The sequence below is a fragment of the Panicum hallii genome, chromosome 9 (genome assembly GCF_002211085.1).
Source record: "Panicum hallii strain FIL2 chromosome 9, PHallii_v3.1, whole genome shotgun sequence".
Lineage (NCBI taxonomy): Eukaryota > Viridiplantae > Streptophyta > Magnoliopsida > Poales > Poaceae > Panicum > Panicum hallii.
Window position 1 is genome coordinate 1,586,347 of NC_038050.1, and position 20,171 is coordinate 1,606,517.

Below are 20,171 nucleotides of genomic sequence, written 5' to 3' on the forward strand. Positions count from 1 at the left end.
CAACCTGATGATTTGACAGTAGTTTGGAGTGTGATGATGCCCATAATGGGAGAGCACGTCCACTGTGCCCGGATAGGTACAAATGATTGTCTAAAAGTTCTTGACATCTGCTAGCCCAAGAGAGAGGTGCTATGCATGGCAATTCGATCGGTTTACTAACAGTCACTGACAAACAGGCCCTACCGATAGTGCGATTTCAGCTGGACCCACATGCCAGTGGCCGGCACCCAGCCGATCCCGTGAAAAACACCTTGTACCCGGAGCATTTTCCGGTGGCGGCTGAAATTGAAGATCCGCATTAGCATCCACTAAATTAATTAGCTCGATCGGTACGATCTTGCTGTGCAAATTTCTGCCGCATTTCTTTCATGTGCTTGAATTGGTTAGTTGGAGGCAGCCACTGACTAAAGCAAAACCAAAGTGGTGGCAGCAAAGCTGTGGTGTGGATCGCATCCATCCATCCATCCATCCATCACCGATTGCATCCAGCTCGACGCTGTCGGCGATCCAAGTGCATGCATGGATCCGCCCATTCGTTTTCTTGCAGGTTTGATGCATGGAACTACTGCTAATTTGGGTTGAAAATCAAGAGTGATGTATGTTCAATGTTCATATATGGGTCAAGACTAGGTTAGCTTATAACTTGCAGTAGGAAAATACTATGTATGGGGCTGTGGGCACATGCCGAATTTGCAGCATGATTTGTGGATGAAATTAATCGGGTTCAGAGATAATGGATGTGGTTGGCTGCGAGTGACATCAGACGGGTGGCACATCGAGAGTAGTTATCTCGTCTGATATTGAAAATGATTGTGAGCCACCGCTGCACTGGTCGATCAGTGGGTTCAGTGCTCATCCTTTTCGTCAAATCGCAGTTCATCCGCAGTGTCTTGTTGGCTGTTGTCAACTTTCTTTTCAGTCGACAACGTGTACTGGAGCAAATCCCATCCACGATTATCCAACTTTGACTGGGTTTCAAATTTCAAACACCGAGGACCAACACTACCTACTTATTTGTAGGTTTATACATAGCTACATTTTTTCAATTGTAATTCTTAAAGGTTGCTACATTGGTGTTGTTAACATGAAGGTATTCAGTCGAAAAGAGAACAATTGGCAGAGCCAAACTTTCCAGAGTACTAACTGAAAGCTGTACAAAGCTAGAGATGTCCACTGCATATGTGGTATCAAAATAAGACCAGAACCTTTTTTTTTTGCAGAATAAGTAGCCTTTCTAGCCACATAGCCTTCATGATTAGAAAGATTCTAGGGGCAAAAGAGGTGGTATATATAAGCAATATGGCAACTCAACGGGAGAGAGATTAAAAAATATAAGGCAAAGAGTCATAATGGGGTATGACCACATGGCACACCATAGCTCACAGTTCTTGCAACAGTTGCTAGTGTAGATTAGTATCCTTTTCACAAGTATTATTGCAACTTCATTTTTACCAACCAAAACTAGTTACTGATTATTATCTATTAAAAGGAAAACACACAAGATTAGTAGTATATCACCCATTTTACCAAGAATCGCTTTTACGCTGCTGATTGTACAGCCATTGCAAAAACTCAGTTTCACAGATCAATGGCATCCACACGTAATATTCGGGTGGAAGTACTTGTCCCCAAACAGTAAAATCAACAACTTTTCCCTTTCGGATATGGGCTACCTAGGCGATATATTCAGGAATAAGAATTTGTTGATTAGAATGCACAATCACTTCTGATTGACCCTTCATGTTATAGTAGCCTTCTAGGTTTACCCACTAACTCTTAAAAGGATAATTTAGCCGCTAGCTCTAAATAAAAAACGGGCTTCTTTAACAAAATTAAGAAAACTGACTAAACTGTGTGCTTCCAAACCCGACTTACACTCGGACCACTTGAGCAAAAGAAAAACTGAATAAAAGAGATAAAAGTACCCTACCGCATTTGCTACTCTAGAGACAGCTTCTTGAAAAGCTGCCTTCTAGATTATCAATTAGGGCCGGAGGTTGGCCAAGCATATCTTCAAGCTCAGTTACAAATTTCATAAATTGTGCAAAAAAAAAAACTACTCTCTCGGTTTGAAACAACACATATATATCTTGTTCACTAGTGCAATTGATACTAAATACACGCACACTCTTCAAGCTTTAAGCTTTATAATTTCCTTATCAATATTTAACATAAGATCTTTGTACTTTTATATTGTGTCGACCTTATGGCAAAACAGATTATCTCATAAAGGAGACGGTAAAAATGTTGCATTACGGGCCATACCAAACTAAATCGCTCCTTATATTTTAACAAGCAGTAGTTCACTTTTAACTTTGCATGCTCGCATGCATACTTTAGTTGTACGTTGTGAAATGTCCTGGTCATCTTGCATGATTCCTTTGACTACGTGCAAGCTAGGTGAAAGCACACCTACCCCAGCACGGCAGCACCCCGTAATTTCAAACGAAGGAGTGCCAGATTCAGGTCACTGCACTCATTTGCATAGTCCAAAAACTGAAGCTGTTGCCCGGCCGCTCCAAACAACCCCATTAAAACCCTTGTCCTGGGAAACGAAGAGCCGGATACCCGCGCAACAGCTACGACGCCGGCCGGAGGCTGGGTTCCAGTTCCGCTTCCATCACTCACACCGGCAAGAGAGTGGGGATCCAGCCATCCGGACTGCATCATCATCGTCGCGGCACCGCCGCTTCCGGACCTGCTGTGCTGATGGCTGGCGTTCGGAACTCCGACCTCCGCGCCAGGAACCGAACCGGAGGAGCCGCGCGGTGACCTTCTACGGTTTTCAGCTGGCATTGAATGGAGTCGTTACATTACACATGGTCATCTCGTCCACGTCCATCGCCATCTACATCGATCTATCTATCTATCTGTCTATCTACGAACAACAACATGAGCATCAAACACCGCGCGCCGAGATGCAGAGAGTCAGAGCCTGACGTCTTTAGTTGGAGACAGATTACTTGTATATATGCATATACGTATCTTTTTGTTTTAAAGAAATGCATACATGTATCTTCTTTAGAGGGTGTTTGGTTCACTGGGGTTTATTTTAATCTCTGTCATATCGAATGTCTCAATGCCTATTAAAAAGACTAAACATAAATTAATTATAAAACTAACTGCATAAGCCTAGGGCTTATTCACGAGACGAATCTATTAAGCCTAATTAATTTATAATTAGCACATGTTTACTGTAGCATCACATAGGCTAATCACGAGCTAATTAGGTTTAATAGACTTGTCGCGTGAATAAGCCTAGGGGTTACGTAATTTATTTTATCATTAGTCTATGTTTAACACTCCTAATTAGCATCCAAAGATCCGATGTGACGGGACTTAAAATAAACCCTCAGGGAACCAAACACCACCGTTCATGACAACACATCTCCTAGCGTATACTTCGTGACTAACAGATGATGAGCTTGCAATAAGAGGAAACCTGGGGATATTATTATTGTATAGTACGCGCTTAGCGAACGCAATATCATATAGATGGTTTTTTTTATACGAGTAGATTCCCTGCAATCTTCGCAATAAACCAGTACTGGTTTTCGCTGATAGGACGTGGTACCAGGCAGCCCACACAGTACCCCCCGCTTTTGCTACTGAGCCACCACCCAGCCAGCCAGCCAGCGATCTCTCGCATTAGTGCTGCCTCTTTACTGGACAATGGCCAGATTAACAAATTCCCTCCCCAAACATGAGAATTAAAATTGCCTTTGCTCGATTCGATTCGCGCACATCTATCTCCTCAACAGCGACCACCCACCCGGTGCGGTGCCTCGCTTTACCATCCCCCCGGCCGGGCCCCGCGGAGGGGGTTATATAAGGGCCCCCGCTCTCCTCTCGGCCTCTCTCAGACCCAAGAACTGGATCAAATCATCAAACGAAACAACCAACCCCTCTCCCCTTGACTGGCCAAGGAATTGGGATTGATTTAATTTCTCCATCTTTTCGCCGGGGGATTTCTGATTCTATTGTTGGTGGACATGGAGAAGAGCTTGAGGGTCGGGGTTATGGAGGACCGCGGGGACTGGGTGCACGACTCCTCCGTCGATCACCGCGGGAGGCCTCCCTCCCGCGGCGCCACCGGGTCCTGGAAGGCCGCCATGTTCATCATCCGTGAGTAGCGGGATTACCGAGCTACTTCATGCACCGACCCATTTTTTTGATTTTTCAGTCAGCGTGTTCTTCGGGCCCGGTTCGTAGCGGCTTTCCTCCCAAAATAGGTGACCGATCGATCACTGATCCGTCTTCCTCCTCCTCCTTGGTTGATTCGCATGCATGCAGTGATTGAGTTCAGCGAGAGGCTGAGCTATTACGGGATAGCGACGAGCCTGATGCTCTACCTCACCAAGGTGCTGCAGGAGGAGATGAAGGTCGCGGCCAAGAATGTCAACTACTGGATGAGCGTCACCACGCTCATGCCCTTGCTCGGCGGCTTCCTCGCCGACGGCTACCTCGGCAGGTTCTCCACCGTCGTCTTCTCCACCGTCATCTACCTGCTGGTGAGCTGCCTGCCTTCGATTTCTCGATCGCCCTCCTCTCCGCTCGCTAGCTGTGCATGCTCGCTCTACAGGTGGCTGTGGCTTGGCATGCATTTAATTTCTCAGCAGCGCCGGCCATTGACGCGTGCTTTCTCTTGTCAAGCGCAGGGTCTCATGGTCCTGGCCACGGCGCAGCTCTCGCCGCGCCTCAAGCCCGACCACTCGCTGCGCCTGCACGAGGTACTCTTCTTCGTCGGCATATACCTGGTGTCCGTCGGCACTGGCGGCCACAAGCCGGCGCTGGAGAGCTTCGGCGCCGACCAGTTCGACGAGAGCCACGCGGCGGAGCGGGTGCAGAAGATGTCCTTCTTCAACTGGTGGAACTGCGCGCTCTGCTCCGGCGTCCTGCTCGGCGTCACCGTCATCGTCTACGCGCAGGATCGGATCGGGTGGGGCGCCGCCAGCGTCGTGCTCGCCGCGGTCATGGCAGCCTCGCTCGTCGTCTTCCTCGCCGGAAGGCGCTTCTACCGCTACAGGGTGCCGGAGGGCAGCCCGCTGACGCCGCTGTTGCAGGCCGTCGTCGCCGCCGTGAGGAAGAGGCGCCTCGTGCTGCCGGCCGACGCCCGCGAGCTCTACGAGGTGAAGCCGCAGAATATCAAGAAGAGGCTGCTTTGCCACACCCACCAGCTTCGGTAAGAACTGGCGTTGCTTTCCCCGGCCCGGCCGGCCTGTTCTTTCGCCATTAAAGTGATCGTGAGATGCAATTGCTGGCTACAATTGTTGCAACCATCACTAGTGACCGGTGATTGCGATACGAGTTTATCCAATTCTGCTTCTTTTGGATGAACAAATCTCGAGGAAATCTCTGAAGGGCAAAAGGGAACAGTAGCCCAGCATTACTATGAAATCTTTTCGTGGAGCGTCAACGGTGGCTGAGTAGTGTGATGCCTGTGGCACGTGTAGGTTCCTCGACAAGGCGGCCATAGTGGAGTACGGCGGCGGCGAGGACGCGGCCGGGCCGTGGCGGCTGGCGACGGTGACGCAGGTGGAGGAGACGAAGCTGGTGCTGGCCATGGTGCCCATCTGGGTGGCGACGCTGCCCTTCGGCATGGCGGCTGCGCAGGTGTCCACCTTCTTCATCAAGCAGGGGAGCGTGATGGACCGCCGCGTGGGGCCGCACTTCGTGCTCCCGCCGGCGTCCATCTTCGCGCTGGCGGCGGTGGGCATGATCGCCACCGTCGCGGTCTACGACAAGGTGCTGGTGCCGTACCTGCGTCGCGCCACGGGCGGCGAGCGCGGGATCAGCATCCTGCGGCGCGTCGGCATCGGCATGGCGTTCGCGATCGTGGCCCTGGCCGTGGCGGCCGTGGTCGAGCGCCGTCGCCTGCAGTCCCCCGCGCCGGCGTCCATGTCGGTGCTCTGGCTGGTGCCGCAGTTCCTGCTGATGGGCGTGGGCGATGGGTTCGCGCTGGTGGGGCTCCAGGAGTACTTCTACGACCAGGTGCCCGACAACATGCGCAGCCTGGGCATCGGGCTGTACCTGAGCGTGATCGGCGCCGGCAGCTTCCTGAGCAGCCTGGTGATCACGGCGGCGGACCGCGCGAGCTCCCGCGGCGGGCGCGCCAGCTGGTTTGCCAAGGACCTGAACCACAGCAGGATCGACCTCTTCTACTGGCTGCTGGCCTGCATCGGCGCCGTGAACCTGGCGTTCTACGCGGTGGTCGCCACCAGGTACTCGTACAAGCCCGTCAGGCCCGGCAAGGTCGCCAACGACAAGTCCGCCGGCGACATCTGTTGAATAATTCTCGTGCTCACGTCATTCTGTTAGTTAGTTAGCAACACATGGCTGGTTGCTAGGTTATGCAGATTGTAGAGCTCTGACTCGTGCTGAGTTCGCGAAGGAGCGCGTCGTGCGCCACGTTCCAGGCGTTTGGAATGGCACTCGTCGATGAAGAGTGTGGCGTGCATGTCGGGGTCATGGACTCCAGTTGGTTGTTATATTTCCTTTTATATATAAGCAATGATCATATTCTTATATTTCCTTTTATATATCAGCAATGATTAGAGGAGAAAAAGCTGCTAAGATTTGCGCACAAACAAGACCGTGTTCATCGTTCCCGTTCGCGTGAGTTGTGTGCGTTCTTGAGCTCGCCGGCGTCGCAGGCAACGACGTCTCCCCGGCGATCTCTGACAACATCGAGTGCGCCGCCGCCGCGTAGCCAATCGGATCAACCAGCTGCAGGAATGTTAGCTGCCTAGCGATTTAGATAAAAAAAGGTGCATGATAGTAATGTGTATGTCATCGTGTCGCTCTAGCCTCTAGGTAGTAGGGCCTAGGGTACGTGTCGTGTCACAACAAGGATTTAGCCGGGATGGGATTGGTGTTGTTTGCCTGTAGACGTTCGTGTACTCGCGTGCCGTGGATTGTAGCTGTACAAGTCATCGATGCTTGGTTCGTTATAGCAGCGATTGATCTCATGCATGAGCTCGGTTAATTCGTGATGAGAAAAATAAGAAAAGAAAATAAAAGAAATAAAATGGCAAACGTGCACGGCGGACGGCGGCACTCGTCGTCGACTCCGGCTACAACACCAATCCACGGCAAAGGGATTGGTATCTTTCCTGAAATTAAACGGAGCTGGAATTAATCAAAGTTCTGATGGATTGGTGCTGTAGCCGGGCGGCAGCGGGAGTTCCGGAAGAACCCACTGGCACTGCTGCCAACTGCCGTCGCGATGGAGACGTCGAAGCTGAGGTTGGCACATCGGATTTGGATGTTTCTCTGCCAACTGCCAACTGGTGTCACTCTGTTTTGTTTCCTGAACTGTGCTGCCTCCCTGATTCTCTCTCTCCTCTTTTCCTCAGTACAACAGCGCTGCCCGAGCTCCCCAACTCGCCTGTCCTCCACCCCTTGGCCTCGTCGCTCGCCAACGACGTCAAGCCGATATTTGGGGCGGGTTAGGTTGGCATTCGCATCTGGCACCGGCAGTGGGTGACGGATTCAGCAATGGACGGGGTTGGGATCATGGGGTGGCCAATGGCAAGGGGAAGGAGATGCCAGGATGGAGGTGGAAGGAGGCAAGGAGCTCGCAGTCGCAGGCGCTGGCGGAAAGGGGAGAACGGAGAAGTCTCACTCTAGGGCCAAATGTTTGGTCGAGTTGCTCACGTCATTCTGTTAGAGATCGCAGTCGCAGGCGCTGGCGGAATGGGGAGAACGGAGAAGTCTCACTCCAGGGCCAAATGTTCGGTCGAGTTGCTCACGTCATTCTGTTAGTTAGTTAGCAGCACATGGCTGGTTGTTAGGCCATGCAGATTGTAGAGCTCTGACTCGCGCTGAGTTCGTGAAGGAGCGCGTCGTGCGCCACGTTCCAGACGTTTGGGATGGCACTCGTCGATGAAGAGTGTGGCGTGCATGTCGGGGTCATGGACTCCAGTTGGTTGTTATATTTCCTTTTATATATAAGCAATGATCATATTCTTATGTTTCCTTTTATATATAAGCAATGATTAGAGAAAAAAAAGCTGCTAAGATTTGCGGCACAAACAAGACCGTGTTTATTGTTCCAGTTCGCGTGAGTTGTGTGCGTTCTTGAGTTCGCCGGCGTCGCCGGCAGCGACGTCTCTCCGGCGATCTCTGACAACATCGAGTGCGCCGCCGCTGCGTAGCCGATCGGATCAACCAGCTGCAGGAACGTTAGCTGCCTAGCGATTTAGATAAAAAAGGTGTATGATAGTAATGTGTATGTCATCGTGTCGCTCTAGCCTCTAGGTAGTAGGGCCTAGGTACGTGTCGTGTCACAACACGGATTTAGCCGGGATGGGATTGGTGTTGTTTGCCTGTAGATGTACTCGCGTGCCGTGGATTGTAGCTGTACAAGTCATCGATGCTTGGTTCGTTGTAGCAGCGATTGATCTCATGCATGAGCTCGGTTAATTCGTGATGAGAAAAATAAGAAAAGAAAATAAAAGAAATGAAATGGCAAACGTGCACGGCGGACGGCGGCACTCGTCTTCGACTCCAGCGAGGGGGGGGGGGGGACGGCGGCGGGCAACGAAGGTTGGGTTGGCATTCGCATCTGGCACCGGCAGTGGGTGGCGGATTCAGCAATGGACGGGGTTGGGATCATGGGGTGGCCAGTGGCAAGGGGAGGGAGATGCCAGGATGGAGGTGGAAGGAGGCAAGGAGCTCGCAGTCGCGGGCGCTGGCGGAAAGGGGAGAACGGAGAAGTCTCACTCCAGGACCAAATGTTCGGTCGAGTTGGGCTGAAAGCAAATTGTGGGAAAGAGGCCGCTGCCGAGTGGTTGGGCTGAAAAGCTGGACTGGTTCGTTGCAAGAAATTATTTGGTCCGCTGGACCGGCCTGGCGTTGGGGACTTGCCGACTTGCGGTGGGCCGGTGGGGCAGCGGGGCCACGACGTGTTCGATTGAAAACAAACTGTCGGCTCACATTTCCAAAAGAAGCTGGACGGAGAGGTTGTGTTTTCTATGACTTTGATCTGGATAACACTAGCAAATTGAGCACGAGTCACATGCCACTTCGCTAGGGTGCCGGGAGCCCAGTCAAAACTAACCAATTGCACGCGCCACGCAGAAACAGAAACACTAGCAGCATCACCACTTTGTTCCTGGGCAAAAGCCAAAGTGGCAGCGGCAAAGGCCAAAAAGAAAACGAAAAGATCCTTATCAGATTCGGAGATTCATAAACCGTCGCCTGCGCGCATGGTTAAACAAACTGAAGAATCGTGCCGGAGCATATCCCCCCAAAGGCTCCAGCGATCTAGTCTCCACTCGTCAGGTCAAGTCAAATTAGTTAAGGTAATTACCCCGTGCTAGTTAATTGTGGGAAAAGGTGGAGCAAGCCTATGCGAGCTCGGCGCCGCGGCGAGCGGTGGAGGGAGGGGCCGTCGCCGTCTCGCCGGAGTGCGGACGTGGCCGTCCATATCCTCTTCGTCTTCCCACATCTCCTCGTCGCCGCGTGGTCCAGTCTTCGGATCTTCTGTGCAGAGACGGTCACGCGTTGCCCCTACAAGCAGCGTGGTAGGCTGTGCCCCGGCGGCGCGGAAGATCCGGCCGGGGTTTGGCGCTGCACGACGGCCGACGGGGGAAGGCAGGGTGGACAACTCGGCATGGGCCCATGAAAGTGTCGCTTTACTGTTTCGTCCTCCGATCTTATCTGCGGTGACTCATTTCCGCATATGTGAACTTATCACTTGTTGGTGCCGCGCTTTTTTGCACATACCCCCTTGGTGTTATCAAGTTTGTTATTGTCTCATGGGGCACCTCCATTACCTACAAATCTAATATGAGCCCGTATTTTACTTTCAGCGGAAATGCGTACTTTTGTTTCATAAAAACTACTTGGATAAATGGATGTCAGTTCATTTCTTTGGTGAATTGTAGGTTATCTCGTGATATTTTCTTACACTTTTTTGGGTGAAATTGAGCTTTAGGAAGATGACAAGGGCAACGAGATGATATTGGCAACACTAGAGCTATCAACAAAAATAATAATAGGAGAAAAACAACGACTTGGCATTGACGAAGTAGCAATGTGGTAGTGAGTGGTTGTGGATTCTACAATAGCGTTACTATTGTCTATTGCCGAAAAGAAGAAGGTTGAACGTGGGGATAGGAAGCAGGAAGAAAAAATACGAGTTACAAGAAGTGCAATTATAACTTATAAGACCCTTATTTGAATAAAAGTAACTTGTAAGGCCATCCTCCCATACCCCAACTGTCCAACATGCCAAATGAGTCCTGTTTATCGTTAATCGCATAACAATCTCCCATAGTCCTCTACGATATGAAGCCCTCCAATTTCATCATAGTATAGGGTTCCTTCTCCAAGTTGCCTCTTTGTCTATCGCCACTTGCTCGCTTATCAGTGGGTGAGCTGGTGTCCCCTCTATAAAGAAGGCTTCTTCTATTAGCCGCGTGCAGATAAGCAGCAACTCCAGTCCAACCAAAGAACAACCGGAAGAGAAGAGAAGGGAAGAAGAGAGCCATCCGTCGCTACCAACACCAATTCTTGCAGAGAGGAGGCGGCATGAGAACCCAAGTGTTCTTCCTCACATTCGCCTTGCTCGCCGTGCTCGCGCAATCGAGCAACAGGCACCACCACCACCACTCCCATGTTCAGAGCAAAGGTACCGGATCTTTTCTTGTTCTTGCCCAAAAGTTGCTTCTTTTCTGGACATGTGAATCCGGAAATCGCTTGACGTTTTCTTTTTTCTGGTTTTCCAAATAACAATCAAAGATTTCGAGATTCGTTTGGTTTTCTTGTTAGTGTATGCATCAATTTGGCTTACCCGGTTGCAATCTGTCTCTGGTTTCAGGGCATGGAGGAGGAGGAGGGGAGCTAGCGAGCCGGGGGAAGGCGGCGGCGCGGGCGTGGCCGTGCTGCGACAACTGCGGCGGGTGCACCAAGTCGAACCGGCCGCTGTGCCGGTGCCTGGACGCGGCGCCCCGCGGGTGCCACCCGGCCTGCCGTGACTGCGTCAAGTCCAGCCTCAGCGCCGACCCGCCGGTGTACCAGTGCATGGACCGTGTCCCCAACTTCTGCGCCCGCCGCTGCGCCGCCGCCGCCGCTCACTGACCGGCCGGCCGAGCGGACGACGACTCATTCTGATTGCTGCCGTTGACCCACCAACCGTCCAACCCAACCCAACCCAACCCACCCACCCACCCGCCGGCGAATCCTACCGTCTGAAGGCCAGCTGTGGATTATAGATTTTGTCTATGTAGAGAGAGAGATGAGGAATCTGTTCATCTGATGAGCAAACCAAACCAATCTTGGACCTTTTTTTCCTCCTTTTATTTTGTCTTTTGACTTGACACTGCTCTGTAATTGCCGGCTACTACTGCTTGGTTGCCTGTTCTTGGTTGCGAGGACATGAGCGCGGTGAATCGCCGGAACTGGACAAAGATGTATTTTTGCTTTCCTTGTTGGTTTTCGAGCTTTGGACTGGGACACCACACAGCTTGGTCGATTTTTCGTATGGATATATTTTGGAAGCACAGTCAGGTCGAGAACGTATCAAGTGTTACCATCTTTTTACCTCTTTAGATGTTTTGGATAAATATTGATGCTATTAATTTTGGTAACACGGTAACACCTAAAAACAGGGATGCGATGATGGACCTGGACGGTAATCCGGTCTGCAACGCGAGGCCGGAGGCCGAGGACGAGCGACAGATTCATCCACCGAGACCCACTGATCTGGCAACAAGCACGCACTGCGAGTGGAGGCCCCTGCTGCGCACTCGCACTCACAGATCCGGATATGCGGCAACTATGCGGCGTCTGAATTCGGGTGGGGAGAAAGGCAGGGAATATGCCATCCAAGGAAGAAACGGAACCACACATATATGTATTTCTTGCTACCCCTAAAAAGAATGTATTTCTTGCTGAAACAGACAATGATTCGGTATACTGCTCGCTCACCAGCTAAATGGTCATCTTATTATATTTCTGAAAACTGAAATCACGGTAACGATTCACTCGAGCGAAGATTAAAGTTTTTTTCTACTCACAAAGCTTAAAGTTTAAGATGAGAGCAGTCTGCACGAAAACGAGCGTGAGAACATGAACACAGACGAAGCATACTACGGCCCTTTTCTAGTCCGGAATAAGCCCGTTAACATGCTCGTTGGGCCTGCTATCCGATCCGTGTTCACGGAAGCAACGGCCCACAAATAAGAAAAAGAGCCCAAAGCATTCAGCCCACCAGGAGGGCTCGGCGGCGGAGGGCGAGGATAAATCATTCGTTCCCTCGGTTCGGTCTGCGGTTTTAGTACCACCTCGGCAGCCGAAGCGAGATCCGCCGCGAGTTCCCGCTATAAGATCATCGCCCCGTGCGCCGTTGCTCCATACTTACCTGGACGGGGTCGACGGGCGATCAAGAAGGCCCGTGGCCTAGGTCAATGGCCCGCATTGCACTTGGCGGGTGCGTTGGCTTACCATCTCCCCAAGTGGGAGAGTGGACGTCATAATTTGTGGTAGAGGGGGTACGCGTTCGCGCGGCCCCCGCCAATTCTAATAAATTAAGTATTGGGCCCCCGCAATTCTAATAAATTAAGTATTGGTCCTCCGTATTATGTTTTGTTTCTCCATCGAGGGTCTGATCGTGGTGCGTTCTCGTTCCTCTCTTCCTGACGGGTCACCACTTAGGTTTGGTGAGGTCCTATTCGGAAGTTGTGCGCTTATCTGAAATAGCTATTTCTTGCTTATCTTTAGGAATATAAAATAATTATCGCACGTGCGAACCCACACGGCCAAGCTGAGGTCCTTCTGACCCAGCCATGGCGACCCATTGCCTCCTCCCTTCGTCACTCGCCGCATCCACCGCCATTCGGGCCCTCGCAGCCCCGACCTGCGCTACCCACAACCACCGCCCACTGCTCTGCCACCGCCGCCGCCGTCCCCTGTCCCTCAGCCGCCGCTCGTCGGCGATGGACGCTCTCCGCGTGACGGGGGACGCCGAGCCGCTTCTCCGCCCCGCCGCCGGGGGACACCCCAGGCTCCGCGTACGGCGCCCGACCCTACCCCCAGGCGGCGGCTAAACATAGCCGTCGCGCGCCCCCTGCTATTCTGGGGAGGATGGTGGCTCTGGTTGGCGGTGAAGGTCTGACGGCATGGACGTCGATGTGCAGGTGCGGACCCAAGCGCAGGGCGGCGATGCCGGGCGTGGCGCCGCGGCGGGGGACGCGGCGTTGTCGTGGGCACCCGTCATCCTCCCGTAAGCTATTTGCCGCAATAAAGCAAGGGTCCTGATCGAGCAAGTTTTTAATTCAAGAGTTTTACTGGAAAGTGACGCAGTTCAGTCGGCGATTATGTCAATGCCAATTGAATCAATGTTATTCCTCGAACTACACCCGTCATTTGTAGCCTGATTCAACCTTGCACACCGTCTGATCGAGGCAACCGATTAGAGGAGTTAGCCTAATTGATGCACTTTAAATAGGTTGTTCAGTCGTTTTGGCTGGTTCAGGGTGATGAGGAGGAATTGGCTCGATTAATCATGTAGTGGAATTACCCAACTGTACTGCATTGTAGCAAATTGGCCACATGACATAGAACTGTGTTATCTTTGGTTCCAAAATACACTAAGATCCATGATTTATCCATTTTAAAATGTGATCCTTCAATATGGAGCAGTCATAGAATGGATGATATAGTAATTTAGGACCTGTTTAATATTTTTGTACAGATTTAAAGAATTTATTAAATTGGAGCTTGCGTATCAATGCTCCTTGGTGTAGAGATTCGAAAATAAACAAATAAAAAGGGGTAATCAGGACGCCTATCGAGATTGCAGCCTTTCAGTACTGAACTACTGATGGATCACCGTTTGGAACCTAGGTTCTTGTTCCCTGCATTGGGCGGACTCCTTTTCGGCTATGACATTGGTGCAACCTCTGGAGCAACAATCTCTGTGCAAGTTAGTCCCTGTTTTTGTTCCTGTGAATTTCCTCTAGCTGACATACAGTCTCACTGCCACTGGGTGTATTCCTCTTCAGTCTGCTGATCTCAGTGGCACCACTTGGTTCAACCTGTCATCTGTGCAACTAGGGCTTGTGGTAATCAAAATTTCTATGATTCCTAAGCTTCTGCTTCTTCCTTTTCCTATCAATTATCAAGATCAAACTGAGTTTCCTTTTTTTTTAATTCAGGCAAGTGGTTCACTTTATGGTGCTCTTGGTGGCTCTATTCTCGCATACCGCGTTGCAGATTTTCTAGGTGAATTGAAAAGCTACACCAATTTAATTTTCCTTACTATACTTATAACTTCTACCATCTTGATACAGGAAGGAGAATAGAATTGGTCACCGCAGCTGCATTGTATATCCTTGGTGCTTTGGTCACTGGATTTGCCCCTAATTTTGTAGCTCTAATCATAGGTCGTATCCTTTATGGGATTGGTATTGGATTGGTGAGTACTGCAGGCACAATTTGTTTCCCCAAAGATGATCTCAGGTTACTGTTATTAAATGAATCTAATTTAGGAACACATGTAAAAATGATTTCTGGGGACAATAACCTATATAATTCACCCAAGCTGGGTAACATGACATTCTCTTGGTGTTTCGATATTTCAATAGACCAATCAATTATTTGCTAAGTATACAGCAAAATATCTATTTCCATGATCTGCACTATACGCAACAAGCTGGTTGTAAATCTATCATTTCATAAGGTAGTTAATCTATCTTTCTGATATAATTAATTATTGATTAGTCTATTGAATGCCGCTGTCGGTATACAGAAAAACCAATCCAAACTTGATTTTTCTTTATACCTTAGCAAATAAGTAAAGTTATGGTCTGATGTAATTAATTTATGATTAGTCTATTGAATGCCACCAGCGGTATACGGCAAAATCAAGTTGGTCGTAAATCTATTATTTGCTAAGGCATTTAATCTAACTTTCTGCTTTAATTTCCGAGGTGGAGGCACTAGATGCTTTTTTTTTTTGCTTTTTCTTATGGCACTATGTGTTTTGTGTGCAGTACTTTACACTAGCCTGTTTGACACCAACTTTTAACATCCACAAGCATTCAAATTGTCCATGGATGATGGATCCATGCTTTGTTAAAAAGGGATTAATAGGAATTGAAGAGGATTACAGTTGCAAAGGAGCATATGCATAGTTAGCTAGGGGTTTGGGAGAGTTTATAGACCAATGATGTCCTAAACATTAGGATGTTATGCTACTGAACCATTATGTTGCTCTGTGCCAGGCAATGCATGGTGCGCCACTTTACATTGCAGAGACTTCTCCTTCGCAAATACGTGGAACATTGATATCTTTGAAGGAGCTGTTTATTGTGTTAGGAATACTGGTAATTATCTATTCCTCTGTATATTGTACTTCTATACACCCATTTCATGCATGCTGACCATTAAACAATTTTGTGCAGTTTGGATACCTTATAGGAAGTCTTGAAATTGACAAAGTAGGAGGATGGCGGTACATGTTTGGTTTTGGCGCTCCGCTTGCAGCTGTTATGGCTCTCGGTATGTGGAGTTTACCACCTTCACCAAGATGGCTACTTCTCAGGGCAGTTCAAGGAAAGGCATCTATGGAGGATAATAAAAAGAAAGCTATTCAAGCCCTTAGAACATTGAGGGGCCGCTCAGCAAGTGAGAAGGTTTTAGCAGATGATGTTGAAGATACCATTGTCTCTATTAAGGCAGCCTATGCTGGTCAGGAAGGTGAAGGAAATATTTGGGAGGTATTTGAGGGAGCTAGCTTGAAGGCCTTCAGCATTGGAGGAGGGCTGGTTCTGTTTCAGCAGGTATTTTGTTCTCTTTAACCCATATATATGCAGATTACACAAGCTAAAGTTCTGGCCATGCTTTTACCATCTTTTGTTTTGTAATTTTATGCCCTTTTCTATCTATTTTCAAAATACGGATGAATGCTAGTTCTTTTTGAGTGGTATCATAAACATGCTGGAACTGTGATATCGAGCTAAACTCTTATTTGGCAGATAACAGGTCAGCCAAGTGTTCTATATTATGCAGCTTCGATACTTCAGGTACCAATATTTTTCTCGGAATTGTTTGGTGGTATAGTTCTTATATAGAAAATTTAGAAGTAGGATACTGTTATCTGCTCGATACATTTCTTTAATTCATACAATTCAACATCTCCATCTCTAAAGTATGCATTATGTAGACTGCTGGGTTCTCAGCTGCATCAGATGCTGCCAGAGTGGCAATTTATATTGGGTTGTTCAAGGTAATGCAGAAGATCTACTTCGATACTCGTATATTAGCTGCTTTTGTATCAAACTATGTAGGTAGAAATCTTATGCTTTCTTTTAGCTCGAGTTTGTGTAACAATTCTATTCTATTCTTCGCAGTTGCTAATGACAGGTGTTGCGGTATTGAAAGTTGATGATCTTGGAAGGCGCCCATTATTGATAGGAGGTGTTGGTGGAATCGTGAGTTTTATCTCTTCGTGTTATAATGATTTAGTTCTACATATTACATGAAAAGTGCCCGTACACAGACTTGAATTCAGTCTGGCAATCCGACTTAACATGAACACTGGAAAGTATTTTAGGTACTGTATTAGTCTATAACTCTACATGAAAATGAGATACTCGGTATTAGTAACTTTGTGCATGTTCTGTCAGGTTTCTATTCCTATGTTATAACTAAATTTCCGTTATGTTCTCTGTAACTTGTAAATGCAGGCTCTGTCACTCTTCTTACTTGCAGCTTACTACAAGATTCTGAACAACTTTCCATTTGTTGCTGTTGGCGCTTTACTTCTTTATGTTGGTGCTTACCAGGTCGGTGCATTTATTCTGTACAAGGAGCCTGACAAGCACAACAATATTTGTTTTCAGGAATCCACAAAAAGCTTATACACCCATGTGTTTCAGGTCTCATTTGGTCCAATTAGTTGGCTAATGGTGTCTGAGATATTTCCCCTCCGAATGAGAGGACGTGGGATCAGCCTCGCGGTACTAACAAATTTTGGCTCGAATGCGTTGGTAACATTTGCATTTTCACCCTTGCAGGTATTGCTTCTCATATTGCTACTTCCTGGTCTGCAATTTCATGATGTTTAGTTTCTTCAAGTGGAGTCCCGAAATTACATGACCAACTAAACATGTCAAAACCTAGTACTTGTGATCAATGAATCCTTCCCCACTAAATACTCATTTTTTATCCTTGTCATAGAAAAACTGGTGTACCCTGTTCTATGGCCCAAATTCAGCCTGTTCTCAGGTCCAAACTCATAGTGATTTTTTGTGTGTGTGTATTTCAAAACTCAAAACTGCTAACTGACCTCCAACCATGGTTGCACTGGGGTTACCGCCTTACCAAATTAGTGTATTTTGGATATCTATTCGAAATACTGATATTAACTTTTTCGTTTTGCACAAATATGGGAACAAGCATTACACTTTTGCGATTCTGCCAACAATTTATATTTCTCTTTTCACCACAGGAATTCCTTGGGCCAGAGAATATCTTTTTCCTGTTTGGGGCCATAGCAGTGCTAGCCCTCGTGTTTGTGATCCTCAATGTTCCCGAGACAAAAGGACTGAGCTTGGAGGAGATCGAGTCTAAGATCCTGAAGTAAAATGGACAGCCCCAGTTGTCGGCCAGAAAGTTTAATGCCGTTTACAACATGGATGCTCACTCTTAGGATCAGAGTGCGTCAGAGTTTCAGACTTTTGAGTACATAAGCAGGACACGTCTCGGTGTAAAGTTTCCCGACATCTTTTGCTTCATGTAATTAATATTTCTGAATATGCATTTGTAGCTACTGAGTCATAACTCAACCACGTCCCAGTTGTCCATTGTGATCTCGTCCCGCAGCAGCTGTAAGTGATCGCTGTGTTCTTGCGTCTATGCTGTAATCTGCATGTCACTGGTAGAAGCTGGTCAGCTTCCACGCTGAGGACGCCCCAGTTATTCCTACCGCCGATGCAGAATTTGCGTGCTAGGCCTGCTGGTGTGAATTTGTGCCGGCAGAGATTTGTTTGTACTTGTCGCATGTATTGCTGTTGCTGTTACTACTTCCCATGGATGCATCTGCAACCAGACTTTGTTTAGCATCTGGAGTGTAACTGAACCAAACAGAGACATCACAATCAAGGAGCTCATGGAACAGAAATATTGTGACGGGCAATGGAAATCTGACCACCTCATTTAACAATACTTGCTTATTTATCATTGATTAGGCTCCTGCACGAGAGCGCGATATAATTTATTTGGTTCCTGATGAAGTGATGATGAGACGGGCTTATCCTGACGCATCTGGCCCATATTGCGTCCTGGTGGGTGTGGAATCGTATACTCTGATTCAGGAATTAGAAATACACCATGACAACTACTAGCTACTCCGTATTCAGATACTTTTGTCTAAACATGCATTCGATACAGTAATCCAATATAACACTTTTAACTAGCATGGCCTATGCAAATATGCTATTCTTTTGGTAGATATTGGTATTCGGTTAAGTTACGGTAAATATGAGAACACATGAAAGATTTTTTTTTTTGCTGGTAAATATGAAAACACATGAAAGATGTCCTGTTCTGTCGTGTCATCGCGTGTGATCACTGAGCTGAGCTTTCATGAGCGTGCCTATAGCGACTAGTTCTTACGCAGTTAGGTTCTTGCTTACCAAACACGTAAGAATCCAAATACTAATTATTGTTCCAGACAGATAGGCAAATAACTCGCCATTAAAAAAAATACGACATCAGACAGAGCACGAACAAGCTACGCCCCACATGTAGATGCACCTGCCCGGGAATATGGAACCTCAAGACGGAAAGAGAGATTCTTTCTGCATTCGGTTGACTCCACTCCATCGTGGCAACAGCAGCAAGCACCGGTTGACTCGCCAAGTATATATGAAGTGGGAGCTCTGAAAACTGCTCGATGGAATATCTGCCCAAATTTTGATTTGCCTGGGGATTACTGGCTGGCTTCAGTTGGGTTCGTTCTGCTAACTTCTAAGGCGTCATTTTTTTATAATGAATTAATCCGGACTCCGTATCCATAAAAATAGGTATATGCAGTAAGGGTTACAACAGTTCTTAGACTAAACTTTGAAAAAAAAAAGTTCAGAAATTTCTAAGGCGTCGAGGTTCTGCATTCGAATAAAGCATCCCCAGTCACACATGCATCACCCACCGGACCAAACATATATAGGTATCACAGTCAAGATCCCCCAAATTAAACACAAGAGAGAGAGAGAAAAAATCCCAATCAAGCAACTCATCCAACGCCAGCAATGTGACAGCAAGTTGACGACAGACGATCAAGGAGTACTTAGCGTTGACTAATTAAGTTCTTTGCTGCGGGGCAGGGTTCTAATTTGATTATTCAGTTGGTGACAGACTTTGCCTGATGTATCTGGCCCATATCGCGTCCTGGTGTGGCGGGACTGGATCGTGCATCTTTGGATTTAGATACTGTTGTCACAGCTAGCTATGAAGAAAAGATGTTCCAATGATCCCAACCAACTGGACTGCTGGCCAGTGATGATGATGCTCCTGGGCCCTGCTGGCCAGTGATGATGATGTCTCTCTGTCCATCCATCACCCACGGAGTACGCCGGCGACCACCGTACCGTCCGTCGTCGTGGTAAACTCCACTCGTTGACCTCCTCGATCGCAGCCCGCGGGCTGGTCACGCCTGTTCAATCCAGTTGGCAGTTGCCGTTAGCTAGCCATGGTTCTCACGTGCTTGGGTCTGCGGGCCTAGTGTGTGTGCCCTAGCCTTCCCCGTGATGTTGGAGTCTCTTTTCTCCAACGGATGTATACATGACATGACCACCGTAATCCTGTGCTCGATCTACAAATTAAAGGCCCATCTATATATATGTCACCTAGGCGTTAGGGCTTCCAAACAACTCGCTTTAATTTTGAACCATGAGACTTGCTTTTTTTTTGGGGGGGGGGGGGGGGGGGTTGGTACTAAGATGTAACCTCACACGTCAATCGGAGTGAGAGCAACTTCAACAGACCCTCTAAACAGTTCCCTATTTCAAATTTACATTTCAAGTTTACAGGATTAAAAAAATACACTTCAGCAGATCTCTACTAGACCCTCTATTTCGGGGAGATCTCCAAATCTCCTCCCCCACCCTCCATTCTTAGGGAGTTTCTAGTGAGCCCTCTATTATAAAATAAGATAGAATTGA

The 20,171-nt window shown here is 48.2% G+C and overlaps 3 protein-coding genes and 1 non-coding gene across 4 annotated transcripts; all 4 read left to right on the plus strand.

Moving 5' to 3' along the window:
* The first annotated feature begins 3,872 nt into the window (after nucleotides 1–3,872).
* Nucleotides 3,873–6,527, plus strand: LOC112878341 (protein NRT1/ PTR FAMILY 5.6-like). The gene is made up of 4 exons (XM_025942796.1): nucleotides 3,873–4,125; nucleotides 4,294–4,511; nucleotides 4,659–5,182; nucleotides 5,454–6,527. Exons 1-4 carry the CDS (start codon nucleotides 3,993–3,995, stop codon nucleotides 6,286–6,288), a joined length of 1,710 nt encoding a protein of 569 aa, XP_025798581.1. The 5' UTR covers nucleotides 3,873–3,992; the 3' UTR covers nucleotides 6,289–6,527.
* A 3,880-nt stretch (nucleotides 6,528–10,407) lies between these two features.
* On the plus strand, nucleotides 10,408–11,549 carry LOC112877573 (Bowman-Birk type trypsin inhibitor-like). The gene is made up of 2 exons (XM_025941915.1): nucleotides 10,408–10,636; nucleotides 10,826–11,549. The coding sequence occupies exons 1-2, from the start codon at nucleotides 10,537–10,539 to the stop codon at nucleotides 11,083–11,085; spliced, it is 360 nt and encodes a 119-aa protein (XP_025797700.1). The 5' UTR covers nucleotides 10,408–10,536; the 3' UTR covers nucleotides 11,086–11,549.
* Nucleotides 11,550–12,359: 810 nt separating this feature from the next.
* LOC112878424 lies at nucleotides 12,360–12,520 on the plus strand. Its single transcript, XR_003225749.1, has one exon. It is a non-coding gene; the product is annotated as a U1 spliceosomal RNA (small nuclear RNA).
* A 202-nt stretch (nucleotides 12,521–12,722) lies between these two features.
* On the plus strand, nucleotides 12,723–18,130 carry LOC112876323 (D-xylose-proton symporter-like 3, chloroplastic). The gene is made up of 14 exons (XM_025940411.1): nucleotides 12,723–13,016; nucleotides 13,143–13,228; nucleotides 13,852–13,930; nucleotides 14,010–14,069; nucleotides 14,163–14,229; nucleotides 14,298–14,422; nucleotides 15,231–15,332; nucleotides 15,411–15,788; nucleotides 15,984–16,031; nucleotides 16,172–16,234; nucleotides 16,359–16,439; nucleotides 16,695–16,793; nucleotides 16,887–17,024; nucleotides 17,459–18,130. The coding sequence occupies exons 1-14, from the start codon at nucleotides 12,792–12,794 to the stop codon at nucleotides 17,591–17,593; spliced, it is 1,686 nt and encodes a 561-aa protein (XP_025796196.1). The 5' UTR covers nucleotides 12,723–12,791; the 3' UTR covers nucleotides 17,594–18,130.
* The last annotated feature ends 2,041 nt before the right edge of the window (nucleotides 18,131–20,171 follow it).

What these genes read in the sequence shown, in the direction of transcription:
- LOC112878341 (XM_025942796.1), top strand. Translation starts at nt 3,993, where the DNA reads ATGGAGAAGAGCTTGAGGGTCGGGGTTATGGAGGACCGCGGGGACTGG. An exon ending in CCACCGTCATCTACCTGCTG is followed by an intron (nt 4,512 to 4,658) that starts GTGAGCTGCCTG and finishes TGTCAAGCGCAG; the next exon opens with GGTCTCATGGTCCTGGCCAC. An exon ending in TGCCACACCCACCAGCTTCG is followed by an intron (nt 5,183 to 5,453) that starts GTAAGAACTGGC and finishes TGGCACGTGTAG; the next exon opens with GTTCCTCGACAAGGCGGCCA.
- LOC112877573 (XM_025941915.1), top strand. Translation starts at nt 10,537, where the DNA reads ATGAGAACCCAAGTGTTCTTCCTCACATTCGCCTTGCTCGCCGTGCTC. An exon ending in CTCCCATGTTCAGAGCAAAG is followed by an intron (nt 10,637 to 10,825) that starts GTACCGGATCTT and finishes CTCTGGTTTCAG; the next exon opens with GGCATGGAGGAGGAGGAGGG.
- LOC112876323 (XM_025940411.1), top strand. Translation starts at nt 12,792, where the DNA reads ATGGCGACCCATTGCCTCCTCCCTTCGTCACTCGCCGCATCCACCGCC. An exon ending in CTGTGCAACTAGGGCTTGTG is followed by an intron (nt 14,070 to 14,162) that starts GTAATCAAAATT and finishes TTTTTAATTCAG; the next exon opens with GCAAGTGGTTCACTTTATGG. An exon ending in TTTATATTGGGTTGTTCAAG is followed by an intron (nt 16,235 to 16,358) that starts GTAATGCAGAAG and finishes TATTCTTCGCAG; the next exon opens with TTGCTAATGACAGGTGTTGC.